The following is a 21,313-nucleotide window of genomic DNA, read 5'->3' as shown; positions in this document are numbered from 1 at the left end:
CCCAGCGCCCCCCCGCGGACAGCGAGCGGTCACGAAACCTCAAAAAACCTCAACTCCTGTATTAGACCTTCTCCCTCCGATGCACTAAACACCTGCTTTTCACTGAATTTGATTTTTTTTTTGTTTTCTAAGAAAAATGAGGAGACCAGATTATATTGAGTGCATACTGTGGAAAAATGCAGTTTGAACCCTCACCACTGCAACTCCTACCTTCACTAATAACACTTTCTCCCCCTCTACATGTTTAGAGAGACAGCTATCCATCCTGAAGAACTGTACAAACAGCAAGAGCCATCCTCTGCTGTTTTTCATCTATCATCACCTTTCTCATCCTTCCTGTGCTACCTGAATACAACAATTTTTTAGTGAAACATGAGTACTGGAACATAAACTCAGCAGCACTGAATGACTGATGAACTAGAAATGGAGACACATACATACTTTCTGTCAGCCTCAATACTCTCTGAAGAACAAAAAAGTTTTATTCAAATTTTATTAGAGGAACAGCAGCAGGGACATGAAAATTACAGCAACTATCTTCAAGTAATTGTGATTTCATATTCAATCTAGTGCCTTTTCTCCTTCAAGATGCTTTCTCTCTAAATGCTGTATACTGTGAGTAAAACTACACCGATTACTCGTGATTATTCTTTCAAAAAAATTAAAAAACCCTGGAACTATCCAAATTTTGGAGCAACCAAAAATCCAAGTATTTTTTTTTCTTTCTGAAAGACAACACAATCTTTTCACCCTTTTTAGGTACTTAGTAAAAATGTGAACACAAACTGCTCTCAGAGATAAGCAATACCTGATTGATACAATTACAAGTTTCTAAATCTGTTCTAAAACTCTTACAAATCTGAAATATAATACATGAATTATATCACAAAACCCAAACCTTACAGGTACATGAAAAGTTCTGGTATCTTAAGGTATGAAATCCCCAAAAGAATCCTTTAGTAAGTTACTTTTTTTAGACTAAAAAAAGGTACTTAGGATTGCTTTGATGCATCTTGCATGAGATATAATTACACTGATTTTTACAAATATTATTTCTCTGATAATTTCCCTTTAAGTCATTAACAGGGCATAGTTAAGGCTTGTTTCCATTACAACTAAGGCAACATAAAATCACTGAATTTCATCACTGAAGTTTTTTCTTGCATGCCTTGGTCCTTTCTGTGTTTATCTTTTATACTATTCTGATTCTTAACACCTGGAATTAGGCTCCTGCTTTCTTCTCTGAGTGATTTTTACACTGCTCAAAATTGACCCTTTTTGTCATTATTTGCCATGTATCCCTGAAACAGCTGCTACTTTTTTTTTTTTTTCAAGTTTTCTCTGTGGAAATTTAGAGAATTGCTCCTTTCCAATAGTCTTAAGAATTTCTTTTTGCCTGGAGCCAAGGCTACAGTTACACTGGGTAAAGGTGAACTCTGCATTATGATCAACAAGTGCATTAAAAATCCATCCTGTACGACTGGATCATAGGAAATTATTGTTCTGCAACCCAGAACAGCAGGGATGATACTCACAGGTGTTTGGATCATCATGGCTCTTTGATCTCTCATGGTTCTTACAATATCTAGAGGATAAACAGGCTGATTGCACTCAATGAGACACATGGCTGTCTCCATCGTGATCAGAACCCCTGTCCGGCCAATCCCAGCACTGGAACAGCAACAAAAACACAAAGTGGAAAATGAAATCAAGTGTCTGGAGTACAAATCGTACTTAAAGACCTTCCTTCTCCTGGATTCTCAGGGCTGATCATTATGGCTCCATACTGCTGGGGCAGGGATGGGACTGGTTGTGGCAGTGTCTGGAAGCAGCCTCAGTCCTGCGTGAACACAGCAAAACCCATCGGTGCAGAATTGCCATCCCTGGAGGAGGAACTGCCTCACCCAGCCATTCCCCTGAGCAGAACTGACACAGAGGTCTGTTCAGATCCCATTACAAACCACACTCACACCTAGAGGATAACAAAACACCAGCGTATCTGGACACATTGTGTCAGTTTGACCATTTCTGGAATGTTGGAACAATATAATATTATTCATGTCCTTCAAGTGATACATACCTTCCTATTTCCAAGTAAAAGAACAATTACTAGAAACCTCTGTTGGGTGACAATAAGGATTGTTTTCTTGTTATTAAAAGGAATACATGAGAGCAATCCCTTCCAAGACAAGAAAGTACCAAAACATGTACATCTCAGAATGGCAAAATTATCAAGACAGTTTACAGACAAACAGTTTTTCCTTAAAAATAAAACAAATCTAAAGACTCATCTACTTTGTTTTATGTACACATATGCTTTTCCAGTAGTAGCAAGCTGTAAAGACTGAATATTTAACTTTGAATTCAATGAACAGTTTCAAATCTTTCAATTAATGTTGCACTTTTGAAATAGACAACAAATGTCTCCCTATACTGGAATATAGGGCCAAATAAATATTTTGAAATGCCAGCATTATCCTAACTCATATAATAAATCAAAGTATTTGGATCTAAAGTAATTAATATAAACATTTCAAACTTTGAAAGTCACTTTTTCTGATTTTAGAGTTACTTCAAATTAAGTCTGGCTAAACTACTATTTAAATCTTTGTCCAGGAGGTGGCATTAAAGCTACTCTATATTTCAATGATGTCATAAGAATTTTAAGACAAGATGTACATGTGCTGGTTATATAAAATGATTCAGTAATATTTATATTTCTAGAATTTATATGTATGGAACATAAATGCAGCATGCTTTATCAAATCCAAGCACAAACAAACAGTAGCTGTGAAAGAACCTAATGACTCATTTTACAATTTCAAAAGATTCAGAGGGCAACAACGACAGAAAATGTGATAATTTCCCTATGACAAACATAAGGTGGGAGAGGACTCTTCAGCTTAGAAAAAGAAATAACTGACTGACAGAGTAGAACACTGAGACAGGGCAGGAAAATCATAAAGGGCATGGGCAGGATGGGTGGTTCCTATCTCATCTAGAACAAGAATTAGAAACTGTTCAACAAAACTAGTAAGACCGTGTAAAGATAAAAATAACCACATGGCACATCATCAGAAACTAGTGGTTTATGCAGCTCAGTATAACAAAAACCTTTGCAACTCTTTAAGGTCTTGGTTGCTTTATAATCTCTGTGGGTTTGGACCATTTTGTTTTTAAATTATTATTATTATTGTACAAAATAAAATAATTTTCTATTAGCTACTTGGATAGCTCACACTAAAGTTGGTGGCTTAGTCCTGAAAACAAATTTTGTTGCACTAATGCCCTGTCCTGTTTCACTGAAGAGATGTTAAAAATAGAGTGCATGCACCATATGGAGGAACACCTGGGCTCCTTCTGCTTGACTCCTTACTGGAATTTGGTTATACTTCCCAACAGCCACCAAGTTGGGCCAATTAAGTAAATTATGTTCAACTGTGACAATCCATCTCTTTTCTTCTGTCAAACGTATATTTTTCATAAAGCTTCAATTACACATTGAAATTATCTGTTTGCAGCTGACCTGGTGCCTACTTGAGATGAATGAAACTGGTCCTACTCTCCAATGTTGTTGTTCCAGTGTTTCTGCACTGTTTATATCATAGAGGGTGTATTTGGCTGCCATTTTCATCATCTTTTTACAGTCATATTAACCAAAAGTGTATCAACAATGGAAGCTGAGAAGCAGTATCAGTTAAGACACTGGCATTCTGGTACTAGTTTCCCTAGTCAGTAAGATTCACAGAACTAATGAAATACAATTTATTATACACAAGGTGTATTTTTGTTTTTCTTTCATCTCCTTCAATAAATGCCTAGTTTACTTGTAGTCTTTAAATTTATTTTATCCCTTACACTTCTCAGCTTCTCTCTGAAAAGAATGATATATGCCCGACTCAGGAACAATCTGACTCTCTGGGGAGTATTCAGAATTGAGAGGTCAAATATTATTCACAGAACTGTTCCCCAAGAATTGTGAGAGCACATGTTCATTTGAAAACAACTGGTATTATTCAAGTTTTCTAATCAAGTATTTAAAAATTATTAAGATCTTGAAATTCACTACAGGAATGGAGAATGTTATTACAAAGTATTGCACAAGGAAAATAAAAATCACATTTCATATGTACATAAAGATCTAAATAACAATTATTTTAACTCACAACAAAGGTAAATTGTTGGGAAAAATGTCTCATCTTAATGTAAGTATCAAAATACCACATAGCCTAAGACTGCAGACTCAAGAGAAAATTGATCTTTTAATTGATCTTTTAATAAACCACCCACATTTTCCACTATGGATTATTTACACAGCTACTCTACAGCTTTGTAGAATAGGAACCTATTCCTCATGGTTATTAAGTATCTTTTGCCATTTCCCTAAATTATTATGTAGACTAGTACCACAAGCATTTAAATTGTAAACAAAACAAAACATCCCAGCAAAATGCCTGAACAGATCAACACATTCAAAATCTTGCTTACTGAAATGCGATTGCCACATAAAATATTTGTTTTATTTCAATATTGAGTTTTCTTGTCATCCCCAAAGCAGATACTATTAAATATTTATTTCAAGAACAAAGCACAGAACAGCTATTTGATGACAAAAAGTTCACTTTGATGATTTAATAACATAGGAAAAAACTGTGATACCTGCAGTGAACAACAACAGGTTCTTCTCTGCCAGCCCTCTTCTTTCGCACCAGACACACGAAATCGAGGAAATCGCTGGAATCGTCAGGAACCCCATGATCAGGCCATGCTATGTACTGGATCTGGGTTAGCTGGCGGCTTTCCTCTTTCTAATCAGAAACATGAAATTTAATCAAGGGTAATTCAAGTCCCATTAAAAAAAGCTCCAATAATAACCATAATAAAAAATCAATAGCACATTTATAGCAACTTGTACCCATAATTAAAGTGGCTTCAGGCAACTAGCAGTGCTTTGTTAGTGCTAACCTCAGTCATCCTGGGTTTTACAATGACTTTTTCTTTTTTTTTTTTTTTCTTAAAAGTAAAAAAGGAAATCCACAAATGCTTACATCTTCAACAGGTGAAAAAAATTACAGAGCACATAATAGAAATGCAGTTCAAGGATATCAACAATCTAATTGAACACTAGATGTACAAGAAGGTGGTCATATTCTTAGCATACCAAATTTAACAGAACGAGATAGCATCTTACAAGATCAAATGACAGAAGTGGGGTAGGGAGGGGAGATCAGACATAAAAGCTTTCCTTCAGACCCTGTGTGAACATCAGCACTGTTTTGGCTTGATCTGACCCTCTTATACCTACAAGGCACAATGACTTTGGTTTCTACTCCCTCCCGGCCCTTGCTCTGGTATCACAAATAAAATCAATCGGCCTCTGGTGAGGGGAGGGGACAGCCCGGGCAACCAGAGTCGAATTTCAAAAGCAGAGGAGCTACTGCACTTTAAATAGCCCTTAGGCACTGAATCATTTACAGAGATTCCACGGCTGATAGCAGATGAGCAATTGTCTCAACAGGGCACAGGGCAGGAATTTTAACTGCAAATTGACTAAAAGGCAGCTCTATAAAACTGGCTTCTCAACTGGTAACTCAAGCAGTGACAAAAAAGTATGTGAACTAAATTCCAGATACTCATTTTCAAACATTTGTGACATTGAAATGATGGCTGGGGAGGCTCTGAAAACCACACATGCCCTGAAAATCATGCAATGCATGTTTAAAAAGGTCCTTGTTGACATGTAGTCACCACTCCAGATTCATCTTGCAGCAGGATTTATCTTCCATCTTCTTGCACATACTGTTCAAGATGGAATTATTAAGAACTATTTGCCTCTACAAAGACTTTTCATCATCATGATGAAACACCTCTAATGTCTCATGTTCTGAAAACATCAAGGGAACAAGTTTCTCACCTTCTTTTATTACTCTTTTTCTTTGGCCAGGTTATGAGAGACACCAATAAAAACTTTTAGGATAAATAATATATCCTTCATGTGATCCAATTAATATGATTATGAAAAACGAATCTGTGTGATATTTTCACTTATGAAAGATTTGTTATCATTGTGTGGAGAGAATTTCCCCTAGGAAAGCACATGACAATGAGTAGTTTTCTACAGGGTTCTAAAAATAAACAGTTCCATTTACATGGATATGCCACCAAGTAGAAAAAGAAAATCTACGTATGTTATGGCTAGCTTCCAAGAATTCTGCAGACTAACACATGAAAATATATTAAGATTTTACCTCCAGATTAGTCAATGTCATTTCTCGAAAGACATAAGCAGGATTTCCTTCTTCTGAATGGCAGGTAATCTGAAAATTCCCATATGATGAGCTTCCTGATGGCTCTGGCCAGTACTGATGGCATTTAACCTAAGGTCAACACATTTTTAAAGATGCCTGTGTTTAAATTCGGAGTATAATTTTCATTTTCTCTAGTTCTTACACCTTTATTTGTTACAGATTATTTTGATTATCTTGTAATCACTATTTAATTACTTACCAAATAGACTCTGTTACCTAATTACTGTTTATAAAATAAGGTATCACAGAGATTTCCTGTTTCTCTTTCCAAGAGGACACATGCACCAGCACTTGCAGTTAGTTTAACTGAAGATGGATGCCTTTAACTTCCATTACAATTTTTTAAAGAGTTTATCTATAAATATTCCATCTTAACACTTGAGTGACAAAGATGCTGCCTTATAATAATTTCTGTCTTCCAAAACCCTAATCTGATCTTCTCAAAGTACATTTATATGGGAAAAGAAACAAAAATAAAGGGAAATATGCAACAAAAAGTTGCTAAGCTAATACAAAAAATAGGGAGATGAATATGGTGGACTTCAAGGACTCCCAATGAAGTCCTCAAATGTGAATGAAAACTTCAAACACTATGGTTTTCTGCTATATGGCTTGAATGCCTAATTACAGAGGTCATTTCAGCTCAAGTGTACTTTTGCATTTGCAACCCACCTGGCGAATCTTTAAGAGCAGCCAGATTTGCAGACTTCCTGCTCCACTGAGACATCCCGGCATGCAGTGGGATAGTGATGTCAGAAGCCTCATGATCAGCTTTAGAGCAGGGAGTCTGCCTATGGGTATAAGACAGATAAGTCCTTTTATTTCATTATTAAGCAGCTCTCCAAAGAACTCCACAACTATCATTATTGAAGGGGTGGGGGAGCCTCAGAGAACTGCTATTGCAAGTCTGTTCTTAGCAGATCTGCAAAGAAAACTCAAAGTAAAAGGGCACTTGTACTGAAATTCCCTCTAATTGTGTTTACTTAGCAGCAGGCAGCATCATGCAAACATTGAGTCAGTGAAAAATGGTTTAAAACCACTGCAACTTCCCTTCAATTATTTTAATTCTATTTAGAGTCCTGACCTCACAGCAAGTATATAGTTGTTAAAAAATCAGAATATATACAGGCAGCAGAATTACAGTCCAAGTTGGTCAGTACAGCCACAACCCACTATAAATCCATCTTCAAAAGAAATCCTGATATGGAGGAATTCCACTACACTATTATTACAGACAGTAATTTCTGTCCACACACTTAACCAGCCAGTGCTACTGTGAATGCTCCAGACTAAACCAAGTAACTCTGGAATTAGGTATGACCACACTTGATTGTTTTGCCTATCTCCAAAGGATAGAACTGCATGAAATCCAAAGCTATTAAGGACAAACTACAGCTTAAACCAAAACCAAACAAGCCACAAAATACACCTGAGGCCTTTTATAGCACCATACACAATTATTTTTACTAATTTTAACTCTTAATTACTCTATTACTGGTATTCTATTTTAACACATTTTATATACAAATTAAAGGACAATTATTATTTCACATGATTAAACAAATCTTTATAACAGAATAACATTTTATGGGAAATTTTAGAGTTCAAGTTTTAAGAAAATCCTTGATAAGACAGCCATCCAGGCATGGGGTATTAACCCTACAAACCTGTATTTAGGCTGCCTAAATATATCAAAGAAGTACTCTATGAAAACTGAAGGAACTTGGAGTTCCTTCATTTGAAGTTTAGAGTAAAAAAGTTCTATGAAGCTAAATTCTAGATGCTTTTTACTTTATAAGGAATCAAACAAAGCAGACTGAGAGTATTTGAGGAAACACATGAAGTGTTAAGTGCATTTCAGGACTGAGCAAAGTTTAACTACTGACTGCATTAACAACACCAGAAGGTCTAAAATATAAGACTCAACTAGGAATGCACTGCTCTTATGAAAAACAGTTACAGAATGATAGAACAGTTCTGGTTGGAATGGACCTTTACAGACCATCCAAGTCCAGCCCCCTGCAATGAGCAGGGACCTCTCCAACTAGATAGAGTTGCTCTGAGCTCCATCCAACATCACCTTCAATGTTTCCAGAGGACATTCCAATGGACATTCACCACCTCTGAGCAACTTGTGCCAGTATTTCACCACTCACATTGTAAAAATTTCTTCCTTATACCTACTCTATTTACACTTTTCTAGTTTAAAACCACTTCCTCCTATCCCCTTGACATATTATATACCATCACAATATATTCCTCTAATCTTTTAAAGGCTAATCACTAACAGTTTTTTAGAAGATTATGGAAGTGGCATGTAAGGAAATGTTTTACTTACTCTGCCCCGTTCTACTTGAGTTGTTAACATCACAACCATAGAAGAGCCTTGCTCCCAAGTCATCTGCCAAAAATCAGGACAAGTGTTCGGTAATGGACCTTGGCAAGCAATGTACTGGTTGATTATTGTGGAAGAAGGGATTTCCATCTAAGAGAAGACAAAGTCATTATTTCAGTTCCTACAGCAAATGAAAGTCAGGCATCAGACATTTACACAGTTTAGTAACAAATTTTTAAAAAAGCAACCATGACATTAACTCTATTTCTTAAAGGCTAGCAAATACGAATTGGCACAGATGAAAATTCTTTAAGTGTCTCACATGCAAAATTACTACAAAGATTCAAATACACTTTACATATGAACTGACAGTCATGTAGTTGCCATAATGAAGATTAATGGGTGAAAAAATAAATGACAGAGCACTTGGCAAATCATTCAGGTGCAAATATTTCTTGCTCTATGGGTTTTTGACACTAGCTTTTAAAAGACAGATCTCAGAATTTAATATCTGGGGTTTTTTCATTAAAGTAGGTAGCTGTAATTTTCTGTTACTAACAATGAAAAAAATAAGATGCAAAAGAAACTGATGCCAAATTAAACTTTACTGTTGTTGAACACAACTGTCAGAAAAGTGATCAGAAAAGAAGAATTAATTCCTCTGGAGATAACTGGCTTCAGTTTGCATTTTTTCACATTAAATGCAGGGCTAGACTTTAATATTTCTCAAAACATGTGCCACAAAACATTAGGAAGGAAATATATCTACAGGAAATTTCAAATCACCTGACTAGAGGCTAAGTAGCCATTCTAGTCTGAACTAGATTTATAAAAAGAAGATTTTTTAAATCAATTTTTTCATCAAGAAACTGTAGAATTACCTAATGTCAGAAGCACTTCTGAAAAATACTACTCACATTTATATAATTTGCATTGATGTAATCTTCATTACTTTTTAAAATAACCCGTGTAGCATCATCTGAAAAAAAAAAATTTTAGGAAGATGTTAGTTATTTAGTAACCACAGTAAAATACTTTCAGAGCACATATACACATAGCAATACTTACAAGGCGAAATGTCTCTGTATCTATTTTTGGAAATGTTTTGAGGTAATCTGGCACAAGACATTGTCATTCCAGGCTTTTTCCTATACAATTGCTAAAAGACAAAGCTGATGGTCAGAACATAATAGATGCAATAGACTCATTATTATATTATTTGTCTAAATAGAATTTCTTCTAAAAGAGGTACTTTTTAGAACATAAACTATGAAGCAACAGTAGCTTCAACAAACATGAAAATACTTTTAAAAATAACACACTATAAATTTAGTTATGCTCTGGGATCACTGAAAGTGACCAAGATGTAGCCAAAATTTGTTTAAAGAAAATGAACATTAAATTTCAAGCTTCCACTACAACACTGATCCAGAGAAAAAGTAGTATAGTATTGTGGTAAGTGAATTCACTGATATTGACATCCCACTTGCTCATTTGGGGAAAGCAGATTACGTTGTGTATAGGCATCTACCTACACTGTACTTCTTTCAGTTAGAATTTTTGGTTTTTTTCCCCAGACATCCTTCTGTATTCCAAAAACTGTAAAGCCAGTCTGGGTTACCTTGCACTTTTCCTGCACAAAATTGCCTTTGAGAGGTTCCTGCCCTTTCATGCCTTAGTCATGCATTGCCACAATGCCTGTGCTACAAAAAATATCAGTGAAACAATTCAGGTTCAAAAAAAAGCAGTTTAAAAAACTTTTACACATTGAACCTGCTAAGGAGAATAAAACTTACATTAAAGAAGGATTTTAAATAACTTCGGAAAAAATCTGCTCAAAATATAAAAGGAAATTTTACCAAAGTTCTTAAACAATAGTATATAAAATTTATTTTATAGATATATGTTGCAAAATACAATGCTAGGTCTCCATTTGGTGAGGAATTCACAGGATTTGCACTGCTGTGTTTTACAAACCTACTGTTTCCTGCTTTAAGCCACCTGATCTCATGCATTTTAGAGGGATATCACCAAGGCACAAGTCAGTGCTGAAAAAAGACCATGGCTATCAGCAGCTTAATGCCCCACAGAAAATGCACTACTGTTCTGAAACATGTCAATAAAAATAAACTATTTATAAAATACACAGTTACATTAGCCTTTAACATTAAGGCAGCATTTTCCATTGGTTATTTTACTTTCCTTCATCAAAAATGCCTATAGAATGTCAACAGCTCAGTGTTACTCAGTTTCTACAGCTGGTACAGTTTCTACAACTTAGGTATGGAATGAAGGCCTGAGTACAAAACACATATTTTGGTAGACATTCTTCAGCCTTCATCTTTATGAAAGTATTTTATTAGCATGTCCCTCATAAATACAAAAAATGTAAGTAATCAATAAAGCTACTTATAAAACTAAAACCTAGGGTTATGTATTCTTAATTTGCACATACAATACAGGACTGATTTTTTCCTTGGTTATTTTTCTTTTGAGAGTGTAAGACAATTGTTTTCCTAAAGGATGCTGACTGTACTGAAATTTAACTGTAATCTGCTTTGTTTAAAATAATTGCTCTCCAAAAAGACATGGAACTTGCCCCTGGCTCCAGGCAATCCAGTACTCACATCAAACTGAGCCAGGACAGTTCCAGTGATCAGCCCCTCTGCTAACTGAATCATGGATTCCCTCAGAGCATTGTCATCTTGATGGACACCATCAAGCGGAGATTTCTCAGGGATGTACTGAAAATCAGGCTCGCTCTCCAGCTTCTCTTCCACAACATCGTAGACAGCTAGAACAAGAAAAGGTATGAATGCTTTGAAGATGCTGTTTGACTGAAGTTAGCTGTAAGTCATTTATTTAAAATAGCAAAACCACCACATTTCTCCTGTAGAAAAATCCACACTTATTAGCACATTGATTTTAGTCCCCATCAGCAAGGACAGGAAGCCTTTACTGATCATTATAATCCATGATAAAACTATTTTTTTTCTTTGGTGTAATAGTAATTTTAAGTGAAAGCCCACCACTGACAGCTAAAATTTTGATCAAAACTCACATTATACCCTGCCTTGTCTGATATAACTCTCAAATCTCAGATTCTCATATCATGCCTCTGATATCATTACAGCTGCATTTACATTTTATTTACAATTCACTTAGAACTCATTTTAGGCTTCAATAATTAGGGCAAGATGTGCAGACCACCTGAGAAAATTGCTTTTAATACATGGCATTATAAAGCTATCAATGCTCTATGTGTGCTTTGCCTACAAGCTCAGAAATAATATGCATCCTCTGCTACACATAACAGACATATGCTGTTCAAAAGCCTGTTTTTAAATTATTTTACATCACTACAAAGAAGGAAACCGGCAACTCCTTACTTCTACAACTCACGTGATTTTTTCTAGAATACAAAGATAATCAATATCCAAGGGGAAAGATAGTTTGTTTTAGAAAATGTGCAAACAAAGCTCATATTTTGTCTGAAAACAAAGTAAGTACACAAAAGCTGCAAGAGAACTGACACAGAATGACAGCACATGTAAGTGAGGAGTGCAAATTAGTGAATAAGGGAAAAATTTTTATGAGGTGGATGAGGTACTCTGCAAAAGTAATTTCAATTATTCCAATTAAGCACCAATATTTTTCATTTTGCTTTTACCTCTCCAACTTCACAGTAGTTAGGAGGTGCAGCAGAATTAAATCCAGTGACCATCAGCTGGCTATGATCCAACAGTGTATTCTGTGAATACATTGCATAAGCTTTTATTTAGACTGCATTTTAGCACTTCTACTAAGACTCCTCAAGTAGAAATGTCACCAATGGTTTTGGATTGTTTGAAAAATATATGGAAGAATTTTGTATGTATTGACCTCCAACATCGCCCAAACACTGAGCATTTGGTGAGGGGTTTTTTGTTTGTGTTTGGTTTAAATTTTCCTTAAGAGAATAATAATAACCTTATGAAATACATTCGATATCCATATAGCTTTCTGGACATGTTTATCAATGAGAGTGAGAACAAAATTTAAATTAGCTCACTGTTAGAAATATTTTATGTCTGACTTTTTTATTATTTTGCAACACTTAGTTATACACAGTTCCTTAGATTATTGGAACAATACATTGTGGTGTTGCAATTCCTTTTCAGGGAAGAGAGTTATTTCTTACAGGTCAAACATTCCATCCCAGGACACAAAATGGAGGTTAGAAAATGAGAGCAGGGTGTGGATTTTTATTTTGAATTATGATGTACAAGCCACTCACCATTGGGTCGAACTAGGAGCACAAGTTCCCCTGAGTGTCTCTCACAGCTAGCTTTAATGAACATTACAACTTGGTCGTGGGTATGCTCTGCTATGTCCCTGCCGTTGATCAGGACAACCTGGTCCCCTTCGTTCAAACGAGGGACACACAGATCAGCCTGCGAGGTTGAGGGGAAAAAACAAGACCATCTGTAACACAAGCCATTACCAATTTCTTACCTTAAAATAACAACTTAAAGTTACTATACTTGGGCTCTCGAATCCTAACAGCCCTGTTGCTATGGTTGCTGCACTGTATTCAAATGATAAATCCAAAAGTTACACAATACACAGGCAGTGCTGTTCCCATTTGCAGCTGGGAGGTGACTGGCACTGTAAAGTGTCTTTCAGCAGCTGTTACTCTACCCCTCAGCTGATGCAGAAAGCTCCTCTGTTTGAATCACCCTTTCTATAGGCAATTAAAAAGCAGGATGTTTTTTTCTTTGAAGGGAGGGGAGAAACATTGCAAAACCGTGTCCAAATCAATTTCACAGGCTTAAATGCTTGAGGTCTGAAATGCTGCAATGGTAATGACAAAAAACAATGCACAACTCCCAGTAATCTCAGGGAGAGGAATCAAGTGATAAAAATTGTTATTATAACATCAGTCTAAACATCACTGCAGAAAAGAAAGAGCACAAGCCATCACCAACTATCTTCTCCCTACGCAGTGAATGTTTAAAGCCAAAACTATTCATGTTATTAAATATTTCAGGGATAATAATTAACAAAATGCATGAAGAATGATTTCAGCACTTTCAAAGAGTACAAAGAGTAAAAAAAAGAGAAAAAAAGGCAAATAAATGGTTAACTCCACTCTAACACCTATCGACAGAACTGCCTCCAGTCAGCTGAATACCAGGTCAGTACTCCTGGCAATAAATTGACAAATATTGTGCCTAGTTTGAAGACATCCATAGTCACTAAACATCACTAACAACACACAATCAGACCTGATGAATGATTCATAATGTCTGGTTTTAATCTACATGTTGGCTTTACTCAGCTACATCTGCCACTGAAGTAAGACATTTGCTATTTCAGTTATTTTTAACACTCTTTCAATATGTAATTTATGTGAAATTACTGAATGTCTATATCTAAAAAAAGCAATAAAGTAGAAGTATTTTTAGGATGGCACAGCTCAAGTACCAGTGCATACCGAGCATCTGTAATGCCGTGTAATTTTCAGAAATTAAACTTTGTTTCAGCAGGAAAAAAATACTTTTGAGGATTGAAGAACTTTAAAAAATATCTTATACAGCCCCATCAAATTCTTACTGCATGTAATTTGCTTTGTTCTGATAATGCTATAGCAAAACCTAATTTTCATAGGCAGCTAGAAAATAATTTATCATTTTCTGTACATACTTCAAGATACACAGATATTGCTACCAAGTCTGTTTTTTTGATAACTTACAGGTGTTCCTGGAGCTACCCTGGACACTATTACCGGCATCTTCTGATCATATCCACCCTTTAAAACAAATGAAGTTAGTAAGAAATCCCAAATGTCAGAAAATAACCTTAATAAACATAAAAGGAATAGATGTACTGTTACCTTTACATTGAAGCCAAACCTTCCATTTTCATCTGGTTTCATTCTGATCATAACAAGATTGTCATGGGGAACACCACCATTGGGCTAATAGACAAAAATTATATTATATTAGTATATATTTTGTTCACAGTTAGATTTTGAGGATATTGTGTTTAATAATTCTGCAGTTTCCTTATCAAATAACTGCTCCTGGACACTTGAGAAAATATCAAGCAAAAACAGAAATAGCTCAGGTTTGCATAAAAGGAAAAAATTACATATTTAAGAGTCTTGGACATAACTGATTAAAAGGCCTGTTCTGTCGAAGCAAGCTCAAAGTAAGAAAGAATATTAGAAAAGACTAACTGGCTTCAAAACTCTAATAAAAACAGCTTATCAAATGGAAATTTCTTAAATTAATTTCAATTACTACCACAGTGAAGAGCTGCAATAAGAATGTAATACAATGAAAGGGAAGATAATTGAAGATGTCCTTTTGTTTCTATTAACTGCAATATGCCAGGTAGTAAGCAATGAATTTCTGGTTCCCTATCCCTTACTCCAATTCCAGTCTAGTGGAGTATGAGGTGTGACATATGCTCTGCACAGAATCACCTCTGAAAATTTTAGATGCTTTCTTTTTGGTTTTATTTGGATGACAACAACACTGTTAAAGGAAAAGCTAATAAACTGAGGAATACTAGCTACCTTTTTAATCTGATAAAAACCAACTTAGTGCCATTGAAGTGATTTTTAGCTGGTTCCCATCTATATTTATTTCACAGACAGAACATTAGCTAGTATTTCTATAGTTCCTCCAGTGAGAATGTAAAGTAATAAAGAAATGTGTTTCAAGGAAGCTTTCAATGTTACCAATTACAGAAAAGCAGAAGACTCATACTCGGAAAAATAAACACCAAACTTAAAAAAACCCAAATATTTTTATATGTTAGAAAGCTCAGAACCTGGAGTTTCACTAGGCTAAAGAAGTCTGCACAACTTGGCTCATTAGAAGTTAACTCAGCTGCAGGTGTCTTCTGTTCTTGGTTAAAACGAAACAAAATTCGCCAAATGCATTCATGGTAATGAAAAAGTGAAAAATTTGGGCAAGTAATGGAACAAGAAATATTAATGAAAAGGAAAGGTCTTAGGAAGCCTGATCATATGCCAGTCATTTCAGCCTATGCTCAGATAGAATGAACACCAAGTGCTCACCTGCAGCATTTAGCAGCTTTTGTGCCACTGCATTTCCCAGACAGAAAGGAAATGCTCATTTCCTGCTTTAAGATGCTATTTGAGCAGAAGTTTATAATGCAAACATGCAGAAAGCACTGTATGCCATCATTAATGTGTTTGACTGAAGGGACTCTGACCACACATGTTTTCAAGTACTTTAAAGTACTTCTGACATTCTCAGACTGGACACTTAGGGATTGCAGATGGAGTAAAAAGTTGTCATTGTCATTCCCATATGTCTACCTTTCAACACAGACCCTTCATACACACAACAAACCAAGGAAATCCAATAGCTTTATGAAGTCAAAATGGTGAGGGGTTTTCTCTAAAATACTTGAGATGGAACAGCAGAAGACTTCAGCAGTGCAGGAACCAGAATTCTGGTCAGCAAAGCAATTTTGAAACAAAACAACATTCCAAAAATTTCAGTCATGCTATGTTCCTTCTTCTGCAATCTCCAAAATAAAAAGTCATCAGCAGACCAAATTAGATGTTCAATTACAACAGTGTGCTGCCTTCAGCAAGGCTGCATAAATGTGTCCCACTGGAGCACAGCAAACATCACACTGACAATGCACAGAGAAAAAACAGTCTCATTCACACAGCTGTGTTGGTTTTGCAGAACTAAAAGGAGTTAAAAAAACAAGTGAAAGTTATTTTTGTCCATTTAGTAAAGATAACTGAATACAAGGCAGAAAAACTTGATGACTAAAGTAGTGTTATCTTTCAAAGCAGAACAGCACTTTAATGTGACTCAGGTAAGCACTGCCTGAAGACAGTTGTTACAAATTCTGTATCATTATTTAATTATAACAAAAAAATTTACAACATTCCCAAAACACTCAAAAACTTAAAACTTTCACTTTTGAGTCATTTATTAAAATCCCAGGTATGAAATGAAACAGGGGCGTTAAGGGAATCTTAACTTTGTTGTAAGGCCTGAGAGAATAGAACACCATAGGTTTACAGTTCAGGATGCAAAAAAAACCAAACTAAGGCATTTTTAAATATCAGTGTGGGGAGGTGACTCATAATTTTGAATGCCTGAGGTTGACAAAACTGTTTACACAGTATTTGCTACATCTGGATGTTTTCCCATGTTGCAACACATTTCTTGTCCTCTTTACTGTTCACATCAGTATAAAATCTAGAACCATTGGAAAACTTCTGGAAGGACAAAAATCACAGAAGTGATCAGGGAGATCTCTCCTCAGTAAGACAATGAACTGACTATCGTACTCATCTCACACATGCTTGATTATGGAAAAAGAACTTCTGCTCATATTTTTGTATTTGCTATCACAGGCCTCTTGATACTCTTTCTTGGAAATTCTGATGAGAAATGCAACCACAGACTCAAGAAGCTTCTCCTGATAAAACGACTATAGAAGCTGGTAGGCATTTTTTTAGTTAAAGCTAGATGAAACACCTGCAATATCTTCTTTAAAATTGATGGCAAATGACTTCTCAAAGAAGAGGTTGGGCAGAAATTTCTGCATGTGCTGAAAAGCTAATGCTCAAAAGGTTTGCATAACCATCCCAATGTAGTGATTTGTTGTCAATTGACAAAGCACTACCCAAGCAGCTAGAGTAAAGCCAGCAGGAGCCAGTGAAGGGACAGTAATGCACAGAGACAGCAGCTCTGAAATGCTTCAGAACCAAGCTCATGTAAAATAGGACCATCATTCTGATTAAAAGCAGAATGGTTCAACTGGATCAAAAAACTTACAGTGGATTTTTCAGGTGATGCAGGAACATCAAATGTTTCATTAATATGGTTATCCAGTTCTTGCTGTGAGTGTGAATGATGGATTTGGTTCCAACTGTTCTTTTTAAACTGTTTGGGTGGTAACGCTGGAGGCTGCCCATCTAAAGGAGTCTCTTGAGATCTAAATAACAAAATAGAAATAGGAAGTGGAACAATCATGAGATATTGACAGCTCTTTCAGGGTTGCAAATAAACTGAAATGTTAGAAGAAACTCAAGAGTTCGAGAGATGGTTATCTGCATGTATTTTTAGAACCTCAAAAATGTAGTGCAGTAGAGTATATTGGCAGCTTATGTTTGCACCTGTTGCAGCATTTTTCTTGACAAGTAACTGTACACAGAACCAGCAAGTTCATCTTTTACCTATGACCTTCTTAAAAAATGGTTTTAGCATGCTTAACCCACTATTTCTGATCTGCAACACTCCATTGTAGATTAATAAAAATGTTCTCTGTGTTTTTGCATAATATGTAGAATTTCCTTTTGTTAGTCCTCTTGGAATAAAAACTTAACTCTGTAATTCGTATTACATAAATATATGATTCATCTTTCATTATATGAATTTATATTTAAGAATTAAGAAGAACATTTGGAAAGGCTCAAAAGGGCAGAAAGCTCACAGTTCCCATTAACTTGGTTTGAATGCCAGTTTCTAAATACCAGCAGGATATGTCCTATTAAAAGGTGCTATTAAGTCATTTAACAATTTCAGACAACAGCCCACTGATACCAGATCCACAAACCATCAAGAATGAACTGACAGGTTATAGCTAAATCTAAAGACAACACTACCACCAAAAATAGGAGTGTCTGTTCTTTCACCCACATCCCTGGATGCTTCCTTGAAGAACTCCTCCCTTGGCTAAGGCAGCTTACACCAAGCAACCAAAACCACTTTTTGGACCAGCCTGGGTCCTCTGGTTTATTTCAGGGCTGGCCACCATGCAGAGAGGGAAGGACACTCCCAGAGGCAAAAGGAGGATACTCCTCCTTTCATTATCAGCAAGCTGTAGTGGTAACTCATCACAAAACTCCCTCCAAAACACACAGGTAGCCACATGAGCAGCTCCAGTGTATTTAGTGGTCTTGCCTCAGTGAACTGCTAGCAGGGCAAGACTCTCAGTATGAGACTGCACAAGGTTTCAAGTAGCTGCAAATCTGAAAACGTAAGGCACACATCAAACTCCGTATCATAAAATTTATCTCTATGCAATTCAAGAAAGGCAGATTCCAGATACATGTTCAAAAATAAAAATCTCAGCAAAATGGAGTATACCAATTTCAAAAAAAGAAAAGATGAACCTTTTTCAAAAAGCATGAAAACTGGTAAATAGAACACTTTGAAATGCCAAACATTTTCTGCTTCAGTTTATAAAAAATTAGTCAATATTCTTAGCAAACAAAACTGGTAACATTTTTGTCAGTGTATGAAAGAAAACAGAACATTCTAAAAGATCCCAACAATATTTTTCTCTATTTTTCTGCTTTATTTCAACTTTCAGAAAATATTTTTTTCATGAAGTGTTACAAGAAAAAAAAAGTACTAATTATTCAGTCTGATGTCTGAAGAACCTTATGTTCAAAACACAGTTGGGAAGAAAAATAGTATTTCTTAACACTTTTCAGTGCAAGTAACAGAAAAAAGAGCACATTTCATTTTTCAAGATAAGCAGCTTTGCTAAATTCATTTTTGTGGAGAGAAAAATATGATGATTGTCAACATTTGCAAAACAAATCTGCAAGGCAGCTATAAACTATTTAGACATCGACTTACAAAGGTCACCCAGAGATTTTTAGCTGCCTATGCATTCATTCATTCAAGTCTGGCCAGCACAGATTACTCAGTCTTTTAAGTTATGTATTTTCCTGAAAACAATTACTCCTGAGAGTTTTAAACCAAAGAAAAAAAGGAACAGAAAACATGAATAGAAACACAAAAGAAGTTACTCTAATAAAAGCAGAAGATGGATCTGATGTTTGACTAGATGTCTGTACATACATGTCAACAAACACAAGTAAATTCCTACCGAACACATAAACTTAAAGAAAAGATTTGAAAAGTTACTTAAATGAGCATTTTACAAGCAGCAATGCAAGTTCTGTAATATATTAGCATAATGAATTGTGAGAACTAACAATCAAGCCTCGGGCATAAACTTCAGTGCTTTATATTTGCCCAGTCAGCTTTGAATTTCCTTATGAATGCTCAGACAATGGCAGTGAAAGCAGCCTATTTTGCAGGCAAAGCAGCTCCCTGTTACTGAATTCAGCAATTTACATCATAATAAAATAACATACAAACCCTGGCACTGGCAAGCTTTGGGTATTTTTGTTACAGATATCCGGTCTGATCTTTTTAATATATTTAGCAAAAGTTCCATACACACCCCCATAAATGTATTAAACTAAACACTTATCACGTGCATTTGGAATTTGAGGTTATAATTAGCTAAGGGAACTACAAGCACTATCTCTCCATTTAGTGTTGAATAGGATGTGCAAATGGAGAAAAGATGTACAATTAAAGGTTATATTAGCTAAGCTATAATATACTTCTCAGCTGCATGGAAATTGTTAATTTCTTTTGCTATGTTGATTCCAAACTCATAAAGATCACCAAACCTACTGCCAGTCAGGCTAGCCCCTCTTTTTCACACATATAAATTTGATCAATAAATAAGACTTTCTGGCAAATTAGCACATGCACTACTCAAATCTTTTCAGCCAAAAAGGTCAAATTGATTAAGAAATAGCTTTTTTGACTGTAGAATGGTATAGTTTAAAATCATATAGCTACTATGAACTTCATATGTACTATTTTCCTTCATAAATGGCAAATCTTGAATCAATAACATCAGCTTAAACCTTCAAAAGACCTTAATGGATTAATATATTTTTGAAAGTCAATGTCCTCATTCTTAGAAGTATCTTATACTAGAGAGCTATACTGGGATATTAAATTTTAGTTTCAAGCTTCCAAGAAGAGGAAAAAACCCCCCCAAAATGGAACCCCTAACACTTAGTGATGGAGGAGCAATACTTTTTTTGCTTGGGCATAAAAAGTGCAAAAACATGAAAAAGAACAGCCATAGTTGTACAAAACCACTTCCTATCTTTCTAAGACTCATTTCTATGGTGACTCACTCAAGAAATCAAGTACTAAATAAACAAATCCTAAGAACGCTCAGGAAGAACTTGTACAACTTGAAGTAAAGGCATATGAATAAAAGAGAGTATTTTAAAATTGCGCTTTCTTCACTGTATCATTGTGTCAGTTAGTAAGGTTTTCTCATTACAGATGGAAGTCTTAGAACAGAAGGAACCTGACCCTCTGTGGCCTTTGGACAAGAAAACTGTAATATGAGAAAAGATTCTCATCCGTTCCAGTTCTGAGAGTCCTTTGGCATGGGAATATGTCAAAAAGTCCACCAAAAAAAGGATAATTTACATGACTAGGTCAAATTAATATTACATAACCCTGAAAGTTAAGTAACTAGCTGAGGGTCAAATTGTAACTATTGTAGCCTATTGTAAAAAGCATCATATGCTATTTTAGAAAACTTTAGGAATTTTGTATTCTACTTCCCTCCTAAAAATTACACTTTGTTGTTAAAATTTTTCCCCAATTAATCTGTATTCTGACACAATTTATTGAGTATTTCAGTATCTTTAAATAACTCAGTTGATTTTTTTGTTTGTCTTCCTTCTGGACCCAATACACAATAATTATTATGCCTATTGTATCCTACAGTAAGTAAGCTTACAGTATAAAGAATATTCAGCATTATCAAAAAAACAAAAAAAAAAAAAAGC

General features: G+C 35.4%; 1 protein-coding gene across 6 annotated transcripts in view; it reads right to left on the bottom strand.

Annotated features, from left to right (window-relative positions):
• The window catches only part of PTPN4 (protein tyrosine phosphatase non-receptor type 4), a 108,115-nt gene that overhangs the window by 7,365 nt on the left and 79,437 nt on the right, over positions 1–21,313 (bottom strand). For 5 of the 6 annotated variants that reach the window (XM_039701320.1, XM_039701348.1, XM_039701329.1 and 2 more), the window contains exons 16-26: positions 17,463–17,622; positions 14,519–14,602; positions 14,378–14,434; positions 12,920–13,076; positions 11,271–11,437; positions 9,712–9,802; positions 9,561–9,622; positions 8,647–8,793; positions 6,249–6,377; positions 4,660–4,808; positions 1,536–1,671 (exon numbers count right to left, since the gene is read on the bottom strand). In XM_039701320.1, the coding sequence (XP_039557254.1) occupies positions 1,536–1,671; positions 4,660–4,808; positions 6,249–6,377; positions 8,647–8,793; positions 9,561–9,622; positions 9,712–9,802; positions 11,271–11,437; positions 12,920–13,076; positions 14,378–14,434; positions 14,519–14,602; positions 17,463–17,622 (1,339 nt within the window). Of the gene's footprint in view, positions 1–1,535; positions 1,672–4,659; positions 4,809–6,248; positions 6,378–6,980; positions 7,100–8,646; positions 8,794–9,560; positions 9,623–9,711; positions 9,803–11,270; positions 11,438–12,919; positions 13,077–14,377; positions 14,435–14,518; positions 14,603–17,462; positions 17,623–21,313 lie in introns of those variants that run through there. The other variant, XR_005626691.1, reaches the window with a different exon arrangement.

Source organism: Passer montanus, unplaced genomic scaffold, assembly GCF_014805655.1.
Source record: "Passer montanus isolate IOZ18808 unplaced genomic scaffold, ASM1480565v1 scaffold1, whole genome shotgun sequence".
Classification (NCBI taxonomy): Eukaryota; Metazoa; Chordata; class Aves; order Passeriformes; family Passeridae; genus Passer; species Passer montanus.
This window is presented reverse-complemented; position numbering and strand designations above follow the sequence as displayed.